The 24,434-nt window shown below is 43.0% G+C and overlaps 1 protein-coding gene across 5 annotated transcripts in view; it reads right to left on the reverse strand.

The window, feature by feature from the left end:
• Window positions 1-24,434, reverse strand: part of LOC139752712 (uncharacterized) — a 63,698-nt gene that overhangs the window by 21,255 nt on the left and 18,009 nt on the right. For all 5 annotated transcript variants that reach the window (XM_071668539.1, XM_071668538.1, XM_071668535.1 and 2 more), the window contains exons 8-9: window positions 23,076-23,250; window positions 17,013-17,194 (exon numbers count right to left, since the gene is read on the reverse strand). In XM_071668539.1, coding sequence (XP_071524640.1) covers window positions 17,013-17,194; window positions 23,076-23,250 — 357 coding nt within the window. The remainder of the gene's footprint in view (window positions 1-17,012; window positions 17,195-23,075; window positions 23,251-24,434) is intronic.

Consider the following 24,434-nt stretch of genomic DNA (forward strand, 5'->3'; position numbering starts at 1 on the left):
TAGTGCCTCACCCTTAACAAGCCACTGGCAGAGAGCAACTCTAGTGCTCTGTTCTCAGATGTTTCTACCTAATGCTCCTACCAAGTACTTCTAATTAATGTTCCAGCTTACTACTTCCACCTAATGCTCCCAGCTAATGTCTTCTTCAACATATAAATTTTTCCCTCTCCTTACATATATTGCTACTGTATCATAAGACCTCTTTTACTTAAATCTTCGTCGGTATTTTGAACAGTCTTTCCATTTTCTACAAATTCCAACCTTTGATGCGAGCATTTGAATAATATAAAAAAACATTCAATGGCACATCTTATCAAAATGGACTTATAAATGAAGGACGGCATGGATTTATTCCTGATTAAAGCAACCTAAAACAGTAACTAACTCCTTACAGTAACATATGAAGCAATGATCAGGTAGGAAGTAGGTAGGTAAATAGTAACTGGTAGGCAGCCCCCAGCCAGGGAGGTATATGACTGGTACCATCCATCTGGCAATTGGGAAGGTTAGTGATGGCTGCATAGTATGCAAGAACTTCAGTGGTTGTCAAGCTGCACTCTTCTGATTCAAATAGCTGTCTTTTCTTTCTGTCTCAACCACATGTTGAATACTGGCATTCTGTCTACATACAATCTCTCCTTGTTACTCATTACACTTGACAACACTTAACTCACAGAACTCATTCTTCATAACTCTAGATTTTCCTACAGTGAGCACTATGGGCTAGCCCTGCCTTTTGGCAACACAGTAGCAGCAACAGACAGAAGAGGAAGAAACATTAGGTAGATGTAGAAGGTAGGAACATTAGCTGGAAGCATTAGGTAGAAGCAGTACGTTGGGACATTAGACAGGAACATTAGGTAGTAATAGATGGTAAAAACACTTGAGAAGAGCCTCTAAAAACATTGTGTTGGAGTCGTTCTCTGCCAGTGGCCTTTCATAGGCAAGGAACTAAAGGCCAAGCAGCAGCATTTGAATTCACTAGTTATGAAGACTTGCTGTGGCCACCCCCTTGAGGGAGTTTCCAAAGGAAATGGGCATCAGAGATACAGACAGATGAAGCTATAATGAATAGAAAATGAATGGTTACCATTTTTCTTGATTCTGCAAAAGCATTTGATTGAGTAAAGCCATCTTCTCCACATATTCACAACATTTCAGCACATCCTCTTCAGATCCATCATACATACTACCCCTCTCCTGCCCTATCATTTCTTACCTGACCAACCCTTCTCATATCACATTCTGTAATGTCCTCAACCATATAATTTCCAACAAACCTACCTTTTTCTTTACTTTTCTATCTAGGGCCTATGGTTCACATTCTTACAATGCTGTTAGGATTATCTACATCGAATACAAGTTGAGCATCCATAATCAGAAAATCTGAAATCAGAAATGCTCCAAAATCCAAAATTTTCTGAGCAGTGACAAGACATTACAAGTAGAAAATTCCACACCTGACCTCACTCGCCCATGCTGGGCTCTGATGCTCTGTTGGCGCCAGTTTGTTACAAATCATCGTCACTGCCAGATCTACCAGCATTACTCATTGTGTTTTCTGTTTATTCTCTGTTCTGTGTGAATAAGTCAAGAAAATGATTGTTTATCAGTAGCATATAAATTCAGTCAGGAATGGAGGTGATGCCAAACAACCACAGATTGTCCATATGGGCAACTGACGTTGTGATACCTTAGCTTTCTGATGGTTCAGTGCTACACAAACCTTGTTTCATGTGCAAAATCATTAAAAATCTTTTTTTCTTTTTCTTTCAAACTATTCGCCATTTCCCACATTAGCAAGGTAGCGTTAAGAACAGAGGACTGGGCCTCTGAGGGAATAGCCTCACCTGGCCCCCTTCTCTGTTCCTTCTTTTGGAAAATTAAAAAAAAACAAGAGGGGAGGATTTCCAGCCCCCCGCTCCCTCCCCTTTTAGTCGCCTTCTACGACACGCAGGGAATACGTGGGAAGTATTCTTTCTCCCCTATCCCCAGGGATAAAAATTAAAAATTAAAAATATTGTATATATTACCTTCAGGCTATGTGTATAGGTTGTACTTGAAACATAAATGAATATTTTGTTTAGAAATGGGTCCTATCCCTAAGATATCTCATTATCTATTATCCATCATGACAAATAATGAAAACAGAATGGCATGGAAACAAATGGGTTAGAGCTAAGACATACCTCAATGTTTCGACTGTTCATCTCCTGAGAAAGACTGTTGAACAGTCGAAACATTGAGGTATGTCTTAGCTCTAGCCCGTTTGTTTCTATACCATCCTGTTTTCCACAAATCTCATTATGTTATTATTATCGTTATCATACTCTGTCGCTGTCTCCCGCGTTAGCGAGAGAGCGCAAGGAAACAGACGAAAGAATGGCCCAACCCACTCACATACACATGTATATACATACATATCCACACACGCACATATACATACCTATACGTTTCAACATATATATTTTTTTTTTCTTTTTTTATACTTTGTCGCTGTTTCCCGCATTTGCGAGGTAGCGCAAGGAAACAGACGAAAGAAATGACCCACCCCCCCCCATACACATGTATATACATACGTCCACACACGCAAATATACATACCTACACAGCTTTCCATGGTTTACCCCAGACGCTTCACATGCCTTGATTCAATCCACTGACAGCACGTCAACCCCGGTATACCACATCGCTCCAATTCACTCTATTCCTTGCCCTCCTTTCACCCTCCTGCATGTTCAGGCCCCGATCACAAAATCTTTTTCACTCCATCTTTCCACCTCCAATTTGGTCTCCCTCTTCTCCTTGCTCCCTCCACCTCCGACACATATATCCTCTTGGTCAATCTTTCCTCACTCATCCTCTCCATGTGCCCAAACCACTTCAAAACACCCTCTTCTGCTCTCTCAACCATGCTCTTTTTATTTCCACACATCTCTCTTACCCTTACGTTACTCACTCGATCAAACCACCTCACACCACACATTGTCCTCAAACATCTCATTTCCAGCACATCCATCCTCCTGCGCACAACTCTATCCATAGCCCACGCCTCGCAACCATACAACTTTGTTGGAACCACTATTCCTTCAAACATACCCATTTTTGCTTTCCGAGATAATGTTCTCGACTTCCACACATTCTTCAAGGCCCCCAGAATTTTCGCCCCCTCCCCCACCCTATGATCCACTTCCGCTTCCATGGTTCCATCCGCTGCCAGATCCACTCCCAGATATCTAAAACACTTCACTTCCTCCAGTTTTTCTCCATTCAAACTCACCTCCCAATTGACTTGACCCTCAACCCTACTGTACCTAATAACCTTGCTCTTATTCACATTTACTCTTAACTTTCTTCTTCCACACACTTTACCAAACTCAGTCACCAGCTTCTGCAGTTTCTCACATGAATCAGCCACCAGCGCTGTATCATCAGCGAACAACAACTGACTCACTTCCCAAGCTCTCTCATCCCCAACAGACTTCATACTTGCCCCTCTTTCCAAAACTCTTGCATTTACCTCCCTAACAACCCCATCCATAAACAAATTAAACAACCATGGAGACATCACACACCCCTGCCCGCAAACCTACATTCACTGAGAACCAATCACTTTCCTCTCTTCCTACACGTACACATGCCTTACATCCTCGATAAAAACTTTTCACTGCTTCTAACAACTTTCCTCCCACACCATATATTCTTAATACCTTCCACAGAGCATCTCTATCAACTCTATCATATGCCTTCTGCAGATCCATAAATGCTACATACAAATCCATTTTCTTTTCTAAGTATTTCTCACATACATTCTTCAAAGCAAACACCTGATCCACACATCCTCTACCACTTCTGAAACCACACTGCTCTTCCCCAATCTGATGCTCTGTACATGCCTTCACCCTCTCATTCAATACCCTCCCATATAATTTACCAGGAATACTCAACAAACTTATACCTCTGTAATTTGAGCACTCACTCTTATCCCCTTTGCCTTTGTACAATGGCACTATGCACGCATTCCGCCAATCCTCAGGCACCTCACCATGAGTCATACATACATTAAATAACCTTATCAACCAGTCAACAATACAGTCAACCCCTTTTTTAATAAATTCCACTGCAATACCATCCAAACCTGCTGCCTTGCCGGCTTTCATCTTCCGCAAAGCTTTCACTACCTCTTCTCGTTTACCAAATCATTTTCCCTAACCCTCTCACTTTGCACACCACCTCAACCAAAACACCCTATATCTGCCATTCTATCATCAAACACATTCAACAAACCTTCAAAATACTCACTCCATCTCCTTCTCACATCACCACTACTTGTTATCACCTCCCCATTTGCGCCCTTCACTGAAGTTCCCATTCGCTCCCTTGTCTTACGCACTTTATTTACCTCCTTCCAGAACATCTTTTTATTCTCCCTAAAATTTAATGATACTCTCTCACCCCAACTCTCATTTGCCCTTTTTTTCACCTCTTGCACCTTTCTCTTGACCTCCTGTCTCTTTCTTTTATACATCTCCCACTCAATTGCATTTCTTCCCTGCAAAAATCGTCCAAATGCCTCTCTCTTCTCTTTCACTAATACTCTTACTTCTTCATCCCACCACTCACTACCCTTTCTAATCAACCCACCTCCCACTCTTCTCATGCCACAAGCATCTTTTGTGCAATCCATCACTGATTCCCTAAATACATCCCATTCCTCCCCCACTCCCCTTGCTTCCATTGTTCTCACCTTTTTCCATTCTGTACTCAGTCTCTCCTGGTACTTCCTCACACAGGTCTCCTTCTCAAGCTCACTTACTCTCACCACCCTCTTCACCCCAACATTCACTCTTCTTTTCTGAAAACCCATACAAATCTTCACCTTAGCCTCCACAAGATAATGATCAGACATCCCTCCAGTTGCACCTCTCAGCACATTAACATCCAAAAGTCTCTCTTTCGCACGCCTGTCAATTAACACGTAATCCAATAACGCTCTCTGGCCATCTCTCCTACTTACATAAGTATACTTATGTATATCTCGCTTTTTAAACCAGGTATTCCCAATCATCAGTCCTTTTTCAGCACATAAATCTACAAGCTCTTCACCATTTCCATTTACAACACTGAACACCCCATGTATACCAATTATTCCCTCAACTGCCACATTACTCACCTTTGCATTCAAATCACCCATCACTATAACCCGGTCTCGTGCATCAAAACCACTAACACACTCACTCAGCTGCTCCCAAAACACTTGCCTCTCTTGATCTTTCTTCTCATGCCCAGGTGCATATGCACCAATAATCACCCACCTCTCTCCATCAACTTTCAGTTTTACCCATATTAATCGAGAATTTACTTTCTTACACTCTATCACATACTCCCACAACTCCTGTTTCAGGAGTATTGCTACTCCTTCCCTTGCTCTTGTTCAACATATATATATATATATATATTTTTTTTTTTTTATACTTTGTCGCTGTCTCCCGCGTTTGCGAGGTAGCGCAAGGAAACAGACGAAAGAAATGGCCCAACCCCCCCCATACACATGTACATACACACGTCCACACACACAAATATACATACCTACACAGCTTTCCATGGTTTACCCCGGACGCTTCACATGCCTTGATTCAATCCACTGACAGCACGTCAACCCCTGTATACCACATCGCTCCAATTCACTCTATTCCTTGCCCTCCTTTCACCCTCCTGCATGTTCAGGCCCCGATCACACAAAATCTTTTTCACTCCATCTTTCCACCTCCAATTTGGTCTCCCTCTTCTCCTCGTTCCCTCCACCTCCGACACATATATCCTCTTGGTCAATCTTTCCTCACTCATTCTCTCCATGTGCCCAAACCATTTTAAAACACCCTCTTCTGCTCTCTCAACCACGCTCTTTTTATTTCCACACATCTCTCTTACCCTTACGTTACTTACTCGATCAAACCACCTTCACACCACACATTGTCCTCAAACATCTCATTTCCAGCACATCCATCCTCCTGCGCACAACTCTATCCATAGCCCACGCCTCGCAACCATACAACATTGTTGGAACTACTATTCCTTCAAACATACCCATTTTTGCTTTCCGGGATAATGTTCTCAACTTCCACACATTTTTCAAGGCTCCCAAAATTTTCGCCCCCTCCCCCACCCTATGATCCACTTCCGCTTCCATGGTTCCATCCGCTGACAGATCCACTCCCAGATATCTAAAACACTTCACTTCCTCCAGTTTTTCTCCATTCAAACTCACCTCCCAATTGACTTGACCCTCAACCCTACTGTACCTAATAACCTTGCTCTTATTCACATTTACTCTTAACTTTCTTCTTCCACACACTTTACCAAACTCCGTCACCAGCTTCTGCAGTTTCTCACATGAATCCGCCACCAGCGCTGTATCATCAGCGAACAACAACTGACTCACTTCCCAAGCTCTCTCATCCCCAACAGACTTCATACTTGCACCTCTTTCCAAGACTCTTGCATTTACCTCCCTAACAACCCCATCCATAAACAAATTAAACAACCATGGAGACATCACACACCCCTGCCGCAAACCTACATTCACTGAGAACCAATCACTTTCCTCTCTTCCTACACGTACACATGCCTTACATCCTCGATAAAAACTTTTCACTGCTTCTAACAACTTGCCTCCTACACCATATATTCTTAATACCTTCCACAGAGCATCTCTATCAACTCTATCATATGCCTTCTCCAGATCCATAAATGCTACATACAAATCCATTTGCTTTTCTAAGTATTTCTCACATACATTCTTCAAAGCAAACACCTGATCCACACATCCTCTACCACTTCTGAAACCACACTGCTCTTCCCCAATCTGATGCTCTGTACATGCCTTCACCCTCTCAATCAATACCCTCCCATATAATTTACCAGGAATACTCAACAAACTTATACCTCTGTAATTTGAGCACTCACTCTTATCCCCTTTGCCTTTGTACAATGGCACTATGCACGCATTCCGCCAATCCTCAGGCACCTCACCATGAGTCATACATACATTAAATAACCTTACCAACCAGTCAACAATACAGTCACCCCCTTTTTTAATAAATTCCACTGCAATACCATCCAAACCTGCTGCCTTGCCGGCTTTCATCTTCCGCAAAGCTTTTACTACCTCTTCTCTGTTTACCAAATCATTTTCCCTAACCCTCTCACTTTGCACACCACCTCGACCCAAACACCCTATATCTGCCAATCTGTCATCAGACACATTCAACAAACCTTCAAAATACTCATTCCATCTCCTTCTCACATCACCACTACTTGTTATCACCTCCCCATTTACGCCCTTCACTGAAGTTCCCATTTGCTCCCTTGTCTTACGCACCCTATTTACCTCCTTCCAGAACATCTTTTTATTCTCCCTAAAATTTACTGATAGTCTCTCACCCCAACTCTCATTTGCCCTTTTTTTCACCTCTTGCACCTTTCTCTTGACCTCCTGTCTCTTTCTTTTATACTTCTCCCACTCAATTGCATTTTTTCCCTGCAAAAATCGTCCAAATGCCTCTCTCTTCTCTTTCACTAATACTCTTACTTCTTCATCCCACCACTCACTACCCTTTCTAAACAGCCCACCTCCCACTCTTCTCATGCCACAAGCATCTTTTGCGCAATCCATCACTGATTCCCTAAATACATCCCATTCCTCCCCCACTCCCCTTACTTCCATTGTTCTCACCTTTTTCCATTCTGTACACAGTCTCTCCTGATACTTCTTCACACAGGTCTCCTTCCCAAGCTCACTTACTCTCACCACCTTCTTCACCCCAACATTCACTCTTCTTTTCTGAAAACCCATACTAATCTTCACCTTAGCCTCCACAAGATAATGATCAGACATCCCTCCAGTTGCACCTCTCAGCACATTGACATCCAAAAGTCTCTCTTTCGCACGCCTGTCAATTAACACGTAATCCAATAATGCTCTCTGGCCATCTCTCCTACTTACATAAGTATACTTATGTATATCTCGTAGAAAGCGACTAGAGGGGATGGGAGCGGGGGGCCGGAAATCCTCCCCTCCTTGTATTAACTTTCTAAAATGGGAAACAGAAGAAGGAGTCACGCGGGGAGTGCTCATCCTCCTCGAAGGCTCAGAGTGGGGTGCCTAAATGTGTGTGGATGTAACCAAGATGTGAAAAAAGGAGAGATAGGTAGTATGTTTGAGGAAAGGAACCTGGATGTTTTGGCTCTGAGTGAAACGAAGCTCAAGGGTAAAGGGGAAGAGTGGTTTGGAAATGTCTGGGGAGTGAAGTCAGGGGTTAGTGAGAGGACAAGAGCAAGGGAAGGAGTAGCAATACTCCTGAAACAGGAGTTGTGGGAGTATGTGATAGAATGTAAGAAAGTAAATTCTCGATTAATATGGGTAAAATTGAAAGTTGATGGAGAGAGGTGGGTGATTATTGGTGCATATGCACCTGGGCATGAGAAGAAAGATCATGAGAGGCAAGTGTTTTGGGAGCAGCTAAATGAGTGTGTTAGCGGTTTTGATGCACGAGACCGGGTTATAGTGATGGGTGATTTGAATGCAAAGGTGAGTAATGTGGCAGTTGAGGGAATAATTGGTATGCATGGGGTGTTCAGTGTTGTAAATGGAAATGGTGAAGAGCTTGTAGATTTATGTGCTGAAAAAGGACTGATGATATATATATATATATATATATATATATATATATATATACATATATCTTTTTCTTTCAAACTATTCGCCATTTCCTGCATGAGCGAGGTAGCGTTAAGAACAGAGGACTGGGCCTTTGAGGGAATACCCTCACCTGGCCCAATTCTCTGTTCCTTCTTTTGGAAAAAAAAAAAAAAAAAAAAAAAAAAAAAAAAAAAAAAAACGAGAGGGGAGGATTTCCAGCCCCCCGCTCCCTCCCCTTTTAGTCGCCTTCTACGACACGCAGGGAATACGTGGGGTGAAGAGGGTGGTGAGAGTAAGTGAGCTTGGGAAGGAGACGTGTGAGGAGGTACCAGGAGAGACTGAGTACAGAATGGAAAAAGGTGAGAACAATGGAAGTAAGGGTAGTGGGGGAGGAATGGGATGTATTTAGGGAATCAGTGATGGATTGCGCAAAAGATGCTTGTGGCATGAAAAGAGTGGGAGGTGGGTTGATTAGAAAGGGTAGTGAGTGGTGAGATGAAGAAGTAAGATTATTAGTGAAAGAGAAGAGAGAGGCATTTGGACGATTTTTGCAGGGAAAAAATGCAATTGAGTGGGAGATGTATAAAAGAAAGAGACAGGAGGTCAAGAGAAAGGTGCAAGAGGTGAAAAAAAGGGCAAATGAGAGTTGGGGTGAGAGAGTATCATTAAATTTTAGGGAGAATAAAAAGATGTTCTGGAAGGAGGTAAATAAAGTGCGTAACACAAGGGAGCAAATGGGAACTTCAGTGAAGGACGCAAATGGGGAGGTGATAACAAGTAGTGGTGATGTGAGAAGGAGATGGAGTGAGTATTTTGAAGGTTTGTTGAATGCGTTTGATGATAGAGTGGCAGATATAGGGTGTTTTGGTCGAGGTGGTGTGCAAAGTGAGAGGGTTAGGGAAAATGATTTGGTAAACAGAGAAGAGGTAGTAAAAGCTTTGCGGAAGATGAAAGCCGGCAAGGCAGCAGGTTTGGATGGTATTGCAGTGGAATTTATTAAAAAAGGGGTTGACTGTATTGTTGACTGGTTGGTAAGGTTATTTAATGTATGTATGACTCATGGTGAGGTGCCTGAGGATTGGCGGAATGCGTGCATAGTGCCACTGTACAAAGGCAAAGGGGATAAAAGTGAGTGCTCAAATTACAGAGGTATAAGTTTGTTGAGTATTCCTGGTAAATTATATGGGAGGGTATTGATTGAGAGGGTGAAGGCATGTACAGAGCATCAGATTGGGGAAGAGCAGTGTGGTTTCAGAAGTGGTAGAGGATGTGTGGATCAGGTGTTTGCTTTGAAGAATGTATGTGAGAAATACTTAGAAAAGCAAATGGATTTGTATGTAGCATTTATGGATCTGGAGAAGGCATATGATAGAGTTGATAGAGATGCTCTGTGGAAGGTATTAAGAATGTATGGTGTGGGAGGCAAGTTGTTAGAAGCAGTGAAGAGTTTTTATCGAGGATGTAAGGCATGTGTACGTGTAGGAAGAGAGGGAAGTGATTGGTTCTCAGTGAATGTAGGTTTGTGGCAGGGGTGTGTGATGTCTCCATGGTTGTTTAATTTGTTTATGGATGGGGTTGTTAGGGAGGTGAATGCAAGAGTTTTGGAAAGAGGGGCAAGTATGAAGTCTGTTGGGGATGAGAGAGCTTGGGAAGTGAGTCAGTTGTTGTTCGCTGATGATACAGCGCTGGTGGCTGATTCATGTGAGAAACTGCAGAAGCTGGTGACTGAGTTTGGTAAAGTGTGTGAAAGAAGAAAGTTAAGAGTAAATGTGAATAAGAGCAAGGTTATTAGGTACAGTAGGGTTGAGGGTCAAGTCAATTGGGAGGTGAGTTTGAATGGAGAAAAACTGGAGGAAGTAAAGTGTTTTAGATATCTGGGAGTGGATCTGGCAGCGGATGGAACCATGGAAGCGGAAGTGGATCATAGGGTGGGGGAGGTGGCGAAAATTCTGGGAGCCTTGAAGAATGTATGGAAGTCGAGAACATTATCTCGGAAAGCAAAAATGGGTATGTTTGAAGGAATAGTGGTTCCAACAATGTTGTATGGTTGCTAGGCGTGGGCTATGGATAGAGTGGTGCGCAGGAGGATGGATGTGCTGGAAATGAGATGTTTGAGGACAATGTGTGGTGTGAGGTGGTTTGATCGAGTAAGTAACGTAAGGGTAAGAGAGATGTGTGGAAATAAAAAGCGCGTGGTTGAGAGAGCAGAAGAGGGTGTTTTGAAATGGTTTGGGCACATGGAGAGAATGAGTGAGGAAAGGTTGACCAAGAGGATATATGTGTCGGAGGTGGAAGGAACGAGAAGAGGGAGACCAAATTGGAGGTGGAAAGATGGAGTGAAAAAGATTTTGTGTGATCGGGGCCTGAACATGCAGGAGGGTGAAAGGAGGGCAAGGAATAGAGTGAATTGGAGCGATGTGGTATACCGGGGTTGACGTGCTGTCAGTGGATTGAATCAGGGCATGTGATGCGTCTGGGGTAAACCATGGAAAGCTGTGTAGGTATGTATATTTGCGTGTGTGGACGTATGTATATACATGTGTATGGGGGTGGGTTGGGCCATTTCTTTCATCTGTTTCCTTGCGCTACCTCGCAAACGCGGGAGGCAGCGGGAAAAAAAAAAAAAAAAAAAAAAAAAGATGTTCTGGAAGGAGGTAAATAAAGTGCTTAAGACAAGGGAGCAAATGGGAACTTCAATGAAGGGAGAAATGGGGAGGTGATAACAAGTAGTGGTGATGTGAGAAGGAGATGGAGTGAGTATTTTGAAGGTTTGTTGAATGTGTTTGATGATAGAGTGGCAGATATAGGGTGTTTTGGTCGAGGTGGTGCGCAAAGTGAGAGGGTTAGGGAAAATGATTTGGTAAACAGAGAAGAGGTAGTAAAAGCCTTGCAGAAGATGAAAGCTGGCAAGGCAGCAGGTTTGGATGGTATTGCAGTGGAATTTATCAAAAAAGGGGGTGACTGTATTATTGACTGGTTGGTAAGGTTATTTAATGTATGTATGACTCATGGTGAGGTGCCTGAGGATTGGCGGAATGCGTGCATAGTGCCATTGTACAAAGGCAAAGGGGATAAGAGTGAGTGCTCAAATTACAGAGGTATAAGTTTGTTGAGTATTCCTGGTAAATTATATGGGAGGGTATTGATTGAGAGGGTGAAGGCATGTACAGAGCATCAGATTGGGGAAGAGCAGTGTGGTTTCAGAAGTGGTAGAGGATGTGTGGATCAGGTGTTTGCTTTGAAGAATGTATGTGAGAAATACTTAGAAAAGCAAATAGATTTGTATGTAGCATTTATGGATCTGGAGAAGGCATATGATAAGAGTTGATAGAGATGCTCTGTGGAAGGTATTAAGAATATATGGTGTGGGAGGCAAGTTGTTAGAAGCAGTGAAAAGTTTTTATCGAGGATGTAAGGCATGTGTACGTGTAGGAAGAGAGGAAAGTGATTGGTTCTCAGTGAATGTAGGATTGCGGCAGGGGTGTGTGATGTCTCCATGGTTGTTTAATTTGTTTATGGATGGGGTTGTTAGGGAGGTGAATGCAAGAGTTTTGGAAAGAGGGGCAAGTATGAAGTCTGTTGGGGATGAGAGAGCTTGGGAAGTGAGTCAGTTGTTGTTCGCTGATGATACAGCGCTGGTGGCTGATTCATGTGAGAAACTGCAGAAGCTGGTGACTGAGTTTGGTAAAGCGTGTGAAAGAAGAAAGTTAAGAGTAAATGTGAATAAGAGCAAGGTTATTAGGTACAGTAGGGTTGAGGGTCAAGTCAATTGGGAGGTAAGTTTGAATGGAGAAAAACTGGAGGAAGTAAAGTGTTTTAGATATCTGGGAGTGGATCTGGCAGCGGATGGAACCATGGAAGCGGAAGTAGATCATAGGGTGGGGGAGGGGGCGAAAATTCTGGGAGCCTTGAAGAATGTATGGAAGTCGAGAACATTATCTCGGAAAGCAAAAATGGGTATGTTTGAAGGAATAGTGGTTCCAACAATGTTGTATGGTTGCGAGGCGTGGGCTATGGATAGAGTGGTGCGCAGGAGGATGGATGTGCTGGAAATGAGATTTTGAGGACAATGTGTGTTGTGAGGTAGTTTGATCGAGTAAGTAACGTAAGGGTGAGAGAGATGTGTGGAAATAAAAAGAGCGTAGTTGAGAGAGCGGAGGAGGGTGTTTTGAAATGGTTCGGGCACGTGGAGAGAATGAGTGAATAAAGATTGACCAAGAGGATATATGTGTCGGAGGTGGAGGGAACGAGGAGAAGTGGGAGACCAAATTGGAGGTGGAAAGATGGAGTGAAAAAGATTTTGTGTGATCGGGGCCTGAACATGCAGGAGGGTGAAAGGAGGGCAAGGAATAGAGTGAATTGGATCGATGTGGTATACCGGGGTTGACGTGCTGTCAGTGGATTGAATCAGGGCATGTGAGGCGTCTGGGGTAAACCATGGAAAGCTGTGTAGGTATGTATATTTGCATGTGTGGACGTATGTATATACATGTGTATGGGGGTGGGTTGGGCCATTTCTTTCATCTGTTTCCTTGCGCTACCTCGCAAACGCGGGAGACAGCAAAAAAAAAAAAAAAAAAATACAGTTTGAATGGAGAAAAGCTGGAGGAAGTGAAGTTTTTTAGATATCTGGGAGTGGATCTGGCAGCGGATGGAACCATGGAAGCGGAAGTGAATCATAGGGTGGGGGAGGGGGCGAAAATTCTGGGAGCCTTGAAGAATGTATGTGAGAAATACTTAGAAAAGCAAATGGATTTGTATGTAGCATTTATGGATCTGGAGAAGGCATATGATAGAGTTGATAGAGATGCTCTGTGGAAGGTATTAAGAATGTATGGTGTGGGAGGCAAGTTGTTAGAAGCAGTGAAAAGTTTTTATCGAGGATGTAAGGCATGTGTACGTGTAGGAAGAGAGGAAGTGATTGGTTCTCAGTGAATGTAGGTTTGTGGCAGGGGTGTGTGATGTCTCCATGGTTGTTTAATTTGTTTATGGATGGGGTTGTTAGGGAGGTGAATGCAAGAGTTTTGGAAAGAGGGGCAAGTATGAAGTCTGTTGGGGATGAGAGAGCTTGGGAAGTGAGTCAGTTGTTGTTCGCTGATGATACAGCGCTGGTGGCTGATTCATGTGAGAAACTGCAGAAGCTGGTGACTGAGTTTGGTAAAGTGTGTGAAAGAAGAAAGTTAAGAGTAAATGTGAATAAGAGCAAGGTTATTAGGTACAGTAGGTTGAGGGTCAAGTCAACTGGGAGGTAAGTTTGAATGGAGAAAAACTGGAGGAAGTAAAGTGTTTTAGATATCTGGGAGTGGATCTGCAGCGGATGGAACCATGGAAGCGGAAGTGGATCATAGGGTGGGGGAGGGGGCGAAAATTCTGGGAGCCTTGAAGAATGTATGGAAGTCGAGAACATTATCTCGGAAAGCAAAAATGGGTATGTTTGAAGGAATAGTGGTTCCAACAATGTTGTATGGTTGCGAGGCGTGGGCTATGGATAGAGTTTTGCGCAGGAGGATGGATGTGCTGGAAATGAGATGTTTGAGGACAATGTGTGGTGTGAGGTGGTTTGATCGAGTAAGTAACGTAAGGGTGAGAGAGATGTGTGGAAATAAAAAGAGCGTGGTTGAGAGAGCAGAAGAGGGTGTTTTGAAATGGTTTGGGCACATGGAGAGAATGAGTGGGGAAAGATTGACCAAGAGGATATATGTGTCAGAGGTGGAGGGAACGAGGAGAAGTGGGAGACCAAATTGGAGGTGGAAAGATGAGTGAAAAAGATTTTGTGTGATCGGGGCCTGAACATGCAGGAGGGTGAAAGGAGGGCAAGGAATAGAGTGAATTGGATCGATGTGGTATACCGGGGTTGACGTGCTGTCAGTGGATTGAATCAGGGCATGTGAAGCGTCTGGGGTAAACCATGGAAGGCTGTGTAGGTATGTATATTTGTGTGTGTGGACGTATTTATATACATGTGTATGGGGGTGGGTTGGGCCATTTCTTTCATCTGTTTCCTTGCGCTACCTCGCAAACGCGGGAGACAGCAAAAAAAAAAAAAAAGATGTTCTGGAAGGAGGTAAATAAAAGTGCGTAACACAAGGGAGCAAATGGGAACTTCAATGAAGGGAGAAATGGGGAGGTGATAACAAGTAGTGGTGATGTGAGAAGGAGATGGAGTGAGTATTTTGAAGGTTTGTTGAATCCGTTTGATGATAGAGTGGCAGATATAGGGTGTTTTGGTCGAGGTGGTGTGCAAAGTGAGAGGGTTAGGGAAAATGATTTGGTAAACAGAGAAGAGGTAGTAAAAGCGTTGCAGAAGATGAAAGCTGGCAAGGCAGCAGGTTTGGATGGTATTGCAGTGGAATTTATTAAAAAAGGGGTGACTGTATTGCTGACTGGTTGGTAAGGTTATTTAATGTATATATGACTCATGGTGTGTGCCCGAGAATTGGCGGAATGCGTGCATAGTGCCACTGTACAAAGGCAAAGGGGATAAAAGTGAGTGCTCAAATTACAGAGGTATAAGTTTGTTGAGTATTCCTGGTAAATTATATGGGAGGGTATTGATTGAGAGGGTGAAGGCATGTACAGAGCATCAGATTGGGGAAGAGCAGTGTGGTTTCAGAAGTGGTAGAGGATGTGTGGATCAGGTGTTTGCTTTGAAGAATGTATGTGAGAAATACTTAGAAAAGCAAATAGATTTGTATGTAGCATTTATGGATCTGCATATGATAGAGTTGATAGAGATGCTCTGTGGAAGGTATTAAGAATATATGGTGTGGGAGGCAAGTTGTTAGAAGCAGTGAAAAGTTTTTATCGAGGATGTAAGGCATGTGTACGTGTAGGAAGAGAGGAAGTGATTGGTTCTCAGTGAATGTAGGTTTGTGGCAGGGGTGTGTGATGTCTCCATGGTTGTTTAATTTGTTTATGGATGGGGTTGTTAGGGAGGTGAATGCAAGAGTTTTGGAAAGAGGGGCAAGTATGAAGTCTGTTGGGGATGAGAGAGCTTGGGAAGTGAGTCAGTTGTTGTTCGCTGATGATACAGCGCTGGTGGCTGATTCATGTGAGAAACTGCAGAAGCTGGTGACTGAGTTTGGTAAAGTGTGTGAAAGAAGAAAGTTAAGAGTAAATGTGAATAAGAGCAAGGTTATTAGGTACAGTAGGGTTGAGGGTCAAGTCAACTGGGAGGTAAGTTTGAATGGAGAAAAACTGGAGGAAGTAAAGTGTTTTAGATATCTGGGAGTGGATCTGCAGCGGATGGAACCATGGAAGCGGAAGTGAATCATAGGGTGGGGGAGGGGGCGAAAATTCTGGGAGCCTTGAAGAATGTATGGAAGTCGAGAACATTATCTCGGAAAGCAAAAATGGGTATGTTTGAAGGAATAGTGGTTCCAACAATGTTGTATGGTTGCGAGGCGTGGGCTATGGATAGAGTTTTGCGCAGGAGGATGGATGTGCTGGAAATGAGATGTTTGAGGACAATGTGTGGTGTGAGGTGGTTTGATCGAGTAAGTAACGTAAGGGTGAGAGAGATGTGTGGAAATAAAAAGAGCGTGGTTGAGAGAGCAGAAGAGGGTGTTTTGAAATGGTTTGGGCACATGGAGAGAATGAGTGAGGAAAGGTTGACCAAGAGGATATATGTGTCAGAGGTGGAGGGAACGAGGAGAAGTGGGAGACCAAATTGGAGGTGGAAAGATGGAGTGAAAAAGATTTTGTGTGATCGGGGCCTGAACATGCAGGAGGGTGAAAGGAGGGCAAGGAATAGAGTGAATTGGATCGATGTGGTATACCGGGGTTGACGTGCTGTCAGTGGATTGAATCAGGGCATGTGAGGCGTCTGGGGTAAACCATGGAAAGCTGTGTAGGTATGTATATTTGCGTGTGTGGACGTATGTATATACATGTGTATGGGGGTGGGTTGGGCCATTTCTTTGTCTGTTTCTGGCACAAGGTCACCAATGTGAGAAATGGTGAACATGCATGAAAAAAGCATGAAACACAAGCATGAAAAAAGCATGAAACACAAGCATGAAAAAAGCATGAAACACAAGCATGAAAAAAGCATGAAACACAAGCATGAAAAAAGCATGAAACACAAGCATGAAAAAAGCATGAAACACAAGCATGAAAAAAGCATGAAACACAAGCATGAAAAGCAGCAGGAAGTATAAGAAACAAGTAAAAAGGTATCATCACAACTAACCTGGACCATTGTGGTAGAAGAGCACACAGTAGGTGAGTCCCTCCTTTAGGAAGGCTAACACATGAGTATACAACCAGATTAACAAAAGATGCTGCAAACAGATCAAGCTGGATGTAATTACCTGTCTGAGGGTGTAACAAAGGTATTGTTCAATGTGGGAACAAATGATTTTGCTGTTGGCTTATGTCCAGGAGTGGATATTGTGCTATTGTGCTCCTGCCTCTTTCCTGAGGCCATTACTCGTTTTTTCCACGCTCCAGGAGTGGCTGACACATCTTCAAAACGACGCTTCATACCAGACTTCTGCATTATGATGAAAAATCACATAATTGTTTTGGATACTTTCAAAACATACATTAAAGACTTTACAAATACGAGCAAGGAACAAGAACCATTAAATGGACTTCTTATCACAATAATCATCCATTTTATCCTTCGATTAAAACTTCAGACCCCCTTTCAAAATAAATCTATAAACCACTTCTCTGAAACTCTCTTTCCTCTCCATACTTCCTATTTCCATTCTCCTCATAAATAACAGCATACCTTCAAATTCACATTTCTCCAAATTCTATACATTTCCATATATAATTAAAGGTGTCAAGTCTACTTCTACTTTATATGTTTTTCTTTCATCCATTGTATTTCTTTCTGTCAAAAAGAATGGCTCATGTAAGCCTTCCTGAGGGATCTTTACACATGAACTACTCCAATCTAACACTTTTAATCACAGAACTCATTTCTTCATAACTCTAGATTTTCCTACAGTGAGCACTATGGGCTAGCCCTGCCTTTTTGGCAACACAGTAGCAGCAACAGACAGAAGAGGAAGAAACATTAGGTAGATGTAGAAGGTAGGAACATTAGCTGGAAGATTAGGTAGAAGCAGTACGTTGGGACATTAGACAGGAACATTAGGTAGTAATAGATGGTTAAAAACACTTGAGAAGAGCCTCTAAAAACATTGTGTTGGAGTCGTTCTCTGCCAGTGGCCTTTCATAGGCAAGGAACTAAAGCCAATCAGCAGCATTTGATTCACTAGTTATGAAGACTTGCTGTGGCCACCCCTTGAAGGAGTTGGGAACAGGCATCAGAGATATAGATACATAAAAAGGCAGATAGATCTCCTCCTGCCATTCAATTGTTTTATGTATAAAGCTTTACCCCTGATGTATTTCAGTTCACTGAAACATTCCTTCTGATATACTGCAGCACAAAAACAAACTCAGAATCTTAACTTCATGCACTCCATTATCTAAAAGAGGTACTTGCACTGCCTAATGTTGACAGAAATAAGATGAAATTAATGGAGAGATTAAAGAGTTTAGTAAAGTGTGTGAAAGAAGAAAGTTAAGAGTAAATGTGAATAAGAGCAAGGTTATTAGGTACAGTAGGTTGAGGGTCAAGTCAACTGGGAGGTAAGTTTGAATGGAGAAAAACTGGAGGAAGTAAGGTGTTTTAGATATCTGGGAGTGGATCTGCAGCGGATGGAACCATGGAAGCGGAAGTGGATCATAGGGTGGGGGAGGGGGCGAAAATTCTGGAGCCTTGAAGAATGTATGGAAGTCGAGAACATTATCTCGGAAAGCAAAAATGGGTATGTTTGAAGGAATAGTGGTTCCAACAATGTTGTATGGTTGCGAGGCGTGGGCTATGGATAGAGTTTTGCGCAGGAGGATGGATGTGCTGGAAATGAGATTTTGAGGACAATGTGTGGTGTGAGGTGTTTGATCGAGTAAGTAACGTAAGGGTGAGAGAGATGTGTGGAAATAAAAAGAGCGTGGTTGAGAGAGCAGAAGAGGGTGTTTTGAAATGGTTTGGGCACATGGAGAGAATGAGTGAGGAAAGGTTGACCAAGAGGATATATGTGTCAGAGGTGGAGGGAACGAGGAGAAGTGGGAGACCAAATTGGAGGTGGAAAGATGAGTGAAAAAGATTTTGTGTGATCGGGGCCTGAACATGCAGGAGGGTGAAAGGAGGGCAAGGAATAGAGTGAATTGGATCGATGTGGTATACCGGGGTTGACGTGCTGTCAGTGGATTGAATCAGGGCATGTGAGGCGTCTGGGGTAAACCATGGAAAGCTGTGTAGGTATGTATATTTGCGTGTGTGGACGTATGTATATACATGTGTATGGGGGTGGGTTGGGCCATTTCTTTCATCTGTTTCCTTGCGCTACCTCGCAAACGCGGGAGACAGCAAAAAAAAAAAAAAATACAGTTTGAATGGAGAAAAACTGGAGGAAGTAAAGTGTTTTAGATATCTGGGAGTGGATCTGCAGCGGATGGAACCATGGAAGCGGAAGTGGATCATAGGGTGGGGGAGGGGGCGAAAATTCTGGGAGCCTTGAAGAATGTATGGAAGTCGAGAACATTATCTCGGAAAGCAAAAATGGGTATGTTTGAAGGAATAGTGGTTCCAACAATGTTGTATGGTTGCGAGGCGTGGGCTATGGATAGAGTTTTGCGCAGGAGGATGGATGTGCTGGAAATGAGATGTTTGAGGACAATGTGTGGTGTGAGGTGTTTGATCGAGTAAGTAACGTAAGGGTGAGAGAGATGTGTGGAAATAAAAAGAGCGTGGTTGAGAGAGCAGAAGAGGGTGTTTTGAAATGGTTTGGGCACATGGAGAGAATGAGTGAGGAAAGATTGACCAAGAGGATATATGTGTCAGAGGTGGAGGGAACGAGGAGAAGTGGGAGACCAAATTGGAGGTGGAAAGATGGAGTGAAAAAGATTTTGTGTGATCGGGGCCTGAACATGCAGGAGGGTGAAGGCATGTACAGAGCATCAGATTGGGGAAGAGCAGTGTGGTTTCAGAAGTGGTAGAGGATGTGTGGATCAGGTGTTTGCTTGAAGAATGTATGGAAGTCGAGAACATTATCTCGGAAAGCAAAAATGGGTATGTTTGAAGGAATAGTGGTTCCAACAATGTTGTATGGTTGCGAGGCGTGGACTATGGATAGAGTTTTGCGCTGGAGGATGGATATGCTGGAAATGAGATGTTTGAGGACAATGTGTGGTGTGAGGTGTTTGATCGAGTAAGTAACGTAAGGGTGAGAGAGATGTGTGGAAATAAAAAGAGCGTGGTTGAGAGAGCAGAAGAGGGTGTTTTGAAATGGTTTGGGCACATGGAGAGAATGAGTGAGGAAAGGTTGACCAAGAGGATATATGTGTCAGAGGTGGAGGGAACGAGGAGAAGTGGGAGACCAAATTGGAGGTGGAAAGATGAGTGAAAAAGATTTTGTGTGATCGGGGCCTGAACATGCAGGAGGGTGAAAGGAGGGCAAGGAATAGAGTGAATTGGATCGATGTGGTATACCGGGGTTGACGTGCTGTCAGTGGATTGAATCAGGGCATGTGAAGCGTCTGGGGTAAACCATGGAAAGCTGTGTAGGTATGTATATTTGCGTGTGTGGACGTATGTATATACATGTGTATGGGGGTGGGTTGGGCCATTTCTTTCATCTGTTTCCTTGCGCTACCTCGCTAACGCGGAAGACAGCGACAAAGGAAAATAAATAAATAACATACACAGACATATACATATATACACATGTACAAAATTCATACTTGCTGCCTTATTCATTCCCATCGCCACCTCGCCACACATGGAATAACATCTCCCTTCCCCCCCTCATGTGTGCGAGGTAGCGCTAGGAAAAGACAACAAAACGCCCCATTCGTTCACATTCAGTCTCTAGCTGTCATGTAATAATGCCAGAAACCACAGCTCCCTTTCCATATCCAGGCCCCACACAACTTTCCATGGTTTACCCCAGACGCTTCACATGCCTTGATTCAATCCACTGACAGCATGTCGACCCCGGTATACCACATCGATCCAATTCACTCTATTCCTTGCCCTCCTTTCACCCTCCTGCATGTTCAGGCCCCGATCACAAAATCTTTTTCACTCCATCTTTCCACCTCCAATTTGGTCTCCCTCTTCTCCTCGTTCCTCCACCTCCGACACATATATCCTCTTGGTCAATCTTTCCTCACTCATTCTCTCCATGTGCCCAAACCATTTCAAAACACCCTCTTCTGCTCTCTCAACAACACTTTTTATTTCCACACATCTCTCTTACCCTTACGTTACTTACTCGATCAAACCACCTCACACCACACATTGTCCTCAAACATCTCATTTCCAGCACATCCATCCTCCTGCGCACAACTCTATCCATAGCCCACGCCTCGCAACCATACAACATTGTTGGAACTACTATTCCTTCAAACATACCCATTTTTGCTTTCCGAGATAATGTTCTCGACTTCCACACATTCTTCAAGGCCCCCAGAATTTTCGCCCCCTCCCCCACCCTATGATCCACTTCCGCTTCCATGGTTCCATCCGCTGACAGATCCACTCCCAGATATCTAAAACACTTTACTTCCTCCAGTTTTTCTCCATTCAAACTTACCTCCCAATTGACTTGACCTCAACCCTACTGTACCTAATAACCTTGCTCTTGTTCAACATATATATATATATATATATTATATATATATATATTATATATATGTGGAAGGTATTAAGAATATATGGTGTGGGAGGCAAGTTGTTAGAAGCAGTGAAAAGTTTTTATCGAGGATGTAAGGCATGTGTACGTGTAGGAAGAGAGGAAGTGATTGGTTCTCAGTGAATGTAGGTTTGTGGCAGGGGTGTGTGATGTCTCCATGGTTGTTTAATTTGTTTATGGATGGGGTTGTTAGGGAGGTGAATGCAAGAGTTTTGGAAAGAGGGGCAAGTATGAAGTCTGTTGGGGATGAGAGAGCTTGGGAAGTGAGTCAGTTGTTGTTCGCTGATGATACAGCGCTGGTGGCTGATTCATGTGAGAAACTGCAGAAGCTGGTGACTGAGTTTAGTAAAGTGTGTGAAAGAAGAAAGTTAAGAGTAAATGTGAATAAGAGCAAGGTTATTAGGTACAGTAGGGTTGAGGGTCAAGTCAACTGGGAGGTAAGTTTGAATGGAGAAAAACTGGAGGAAGTAAGGTGTTTTAGATATCTGGGAGTGGATCTGGCAGCGGATGGAACCATGGAAGCGGAAGTGAATCATAGGGTGGGGGAGGGGGTGAAAATCCTGGGAGCCTTGAAAAATGTGTGGAAGTTGAGAACATTATCTCGGAAAACAAAAATGGGTATGTTTGAAGGAATAGTGGTTCCAACAATGTTGTATCGTTGCGAGGCGTGGGCTATGGATAGAGTTGTGCGCAGGAGGGTGGATGTGCTGGAAATGAGGTGTTTGAGGACAATGTGTGGTGTGAGGTGGTTTGATCGAGTAAGTAATGTAAGGGTAAGAGAGATGTGTGGAAATAAAAAGAGCGTGGTTGAGAGAGCAGAAGAGGGTGTTTTGAAATGGTTTGGGCACATGAAGAGAATGAGTGAGGAAAGATTGACCAAGAGGATATATGTGTCAGAGGTGGAGGGAATGAGGAGAAGTGAGAGACCAAATTGGAGGTGGAAAGATGGAGTGAAAAAGATTTTGAGTGATCGGGGCCTGAACATGCAGGAGGGTGAAAGGCGGGCAAGGAATAGAGTGAATTGGATCGATGTGGTATACCGGGGTTGACGTGCTGTCAGTGGATTGAATCAGGGCATGTGAAGCGTCTGGGGTAAACCATGGAAAGCTGTGTGGGGCCTGGATGTGGAAAGGGAGCTGTGGTTTCGGGCATTATTGCATGACAGCTAGAGACTGAGTGTGAACGAATGAGGCCTTTGTTGTCTTTTCCTAGCGCTACCCCGCACACATGAGGGGGGAGGGGGATGGTATTCCATGTGTGGCGAGGTGGCGATGGGAATGAATAAAGGCAGACAGTGTGTGAATTGTGTGCATGGGTATATATGTATGTGTCTGTGTGTGTATATGTGGACATTGAGATGTATAGGTATGTATATTTGCGTGTGTGGACGTGTGTGTATATACATGAGTATGGGGGTGGGTTGGGCCATTTCTTTCGTCTGTTTCCTTGCGCTACCTCGCAAACGCAGGAGACAGCGACAAAGCAAAATAAAAAAAAAAAAAGAATAATGATTAGAAGAACTGCTGGAATAAATATGATCAATTTTGATCTAATAAGCAAGATTATCATATCCCTTTCTGTATACACAGTGCTTGATATGCACAAGTTAAATAAATTCTAAAACATACCGGGCCCAAAATATATCAAAATGTTCTGTACCTTCACAGTAGACAAAGCATGAGGCTTGGATTTGATACTTCTAGCTTGTTCTGCATATCTAAGTGTATTGATTGTTTCATACACATTGATATTGGCAGGGCTGACACAAGCAATCATTGCTGTGTAGCTAGTCCCACCCAGAGAATCTTTGAGGAGTCTCGTCAATACAGATTCTCTGGAAAATGAAATTATCATATAAGACGCACTCATCCTCATTTCCTGTCATCATGCTTTCAAAGTCATGTAATAATATACAAGGAACTAGCTAATTTCATCTCACTTCAGAAGAAAAAGCTTACCGATGCACTAAATTTTGTGCACACTTCATATTTCCTTAATAAGTCTACAGGGCAAATGATAGCAGTTGAACTGATAACCCAAGGAGAGAAAATAATGATAGCAACATTATATATATATATCACTGATTAACAGTGCTAGGAATACAGAAAAATATGGTGAACTGGAAAAAATACTGAGAGAATTGGATGGATTGCTTTGCAGGCAATGAAAGTAATTCAAGAAGGTTAATCATGACACTTCAATGTTATCATTAGCTGGAATGCTTTTGAGATTAGAACAGCAGTAAACATACTGAATGATAAACTACTGAGTATGTTGACAGAATACCTACTACACCAGCATGAAAAAGAAAGTGCTAAGGCAAGGGAAGATGATAAACCTTACATCTTACATCTAATGTTTACAAAACAGGCCAGTGATACAGAAGACATTGTGTACTTTTACCCCCTTAGGTACAACTGGTACTACATGCCTCCCTAATCAAGAACTCAAAAGTCTCATCACCCAGTCCTACAATCAAATCTCCCACCACGAGACCACAAGGATTTAATCTCCCACATCAAAGTTTCTGAAGCACTCACTCAGAGCCTCCAAAGAACTCCTCTCACTTCTTCACTTCTTTTACTAACAGGTGTGTATTCACTGACAATCACCCACCATTCATCCTCTACTTTTTCTTTCACCTACATCAATCTTAAACTTTATTTTATATTCATTTTGCTTTGTCGCTGTCTCCTGCGTTTGCGAGGTAGCGTAAGGAAACAAACGAAAGGAATGGCCCAACCCACCCACATACACATGTATATACATACACGTCCACACACACAAATATACATACCTATACATCTCAATGCACACAGATATATACACACAAAGACATATACATATATACACATGTACATAATTCATACTGTCTGCCCTTATTCATTCCCATCGCCACCTCGCCACACATGGAATAACATCTCCCTTCCCCCCCTCATGTGTGCGAGGTAGCGCTAGGAAAAGACAACAAACGCCCCATTCGTTCACATTCAGTCTCTAGCTGTCATGTAATAATGC

This window comes from Panulirus ornatus, chromosome 13 (assembly GCF_036320965.1).
Source record: "Panulirus ornatus isolate Po-2019 chromosome 13, ASM3632096v1, whole genome shotgun sequence".
NCBI classification, from domain to species: domain Eukaryota; kingdom Metazoa; phylum Arthropoda; class Malacostraca; order Decapoda; family Palinuridae; genus Panulirus; species Panulirus ornatus.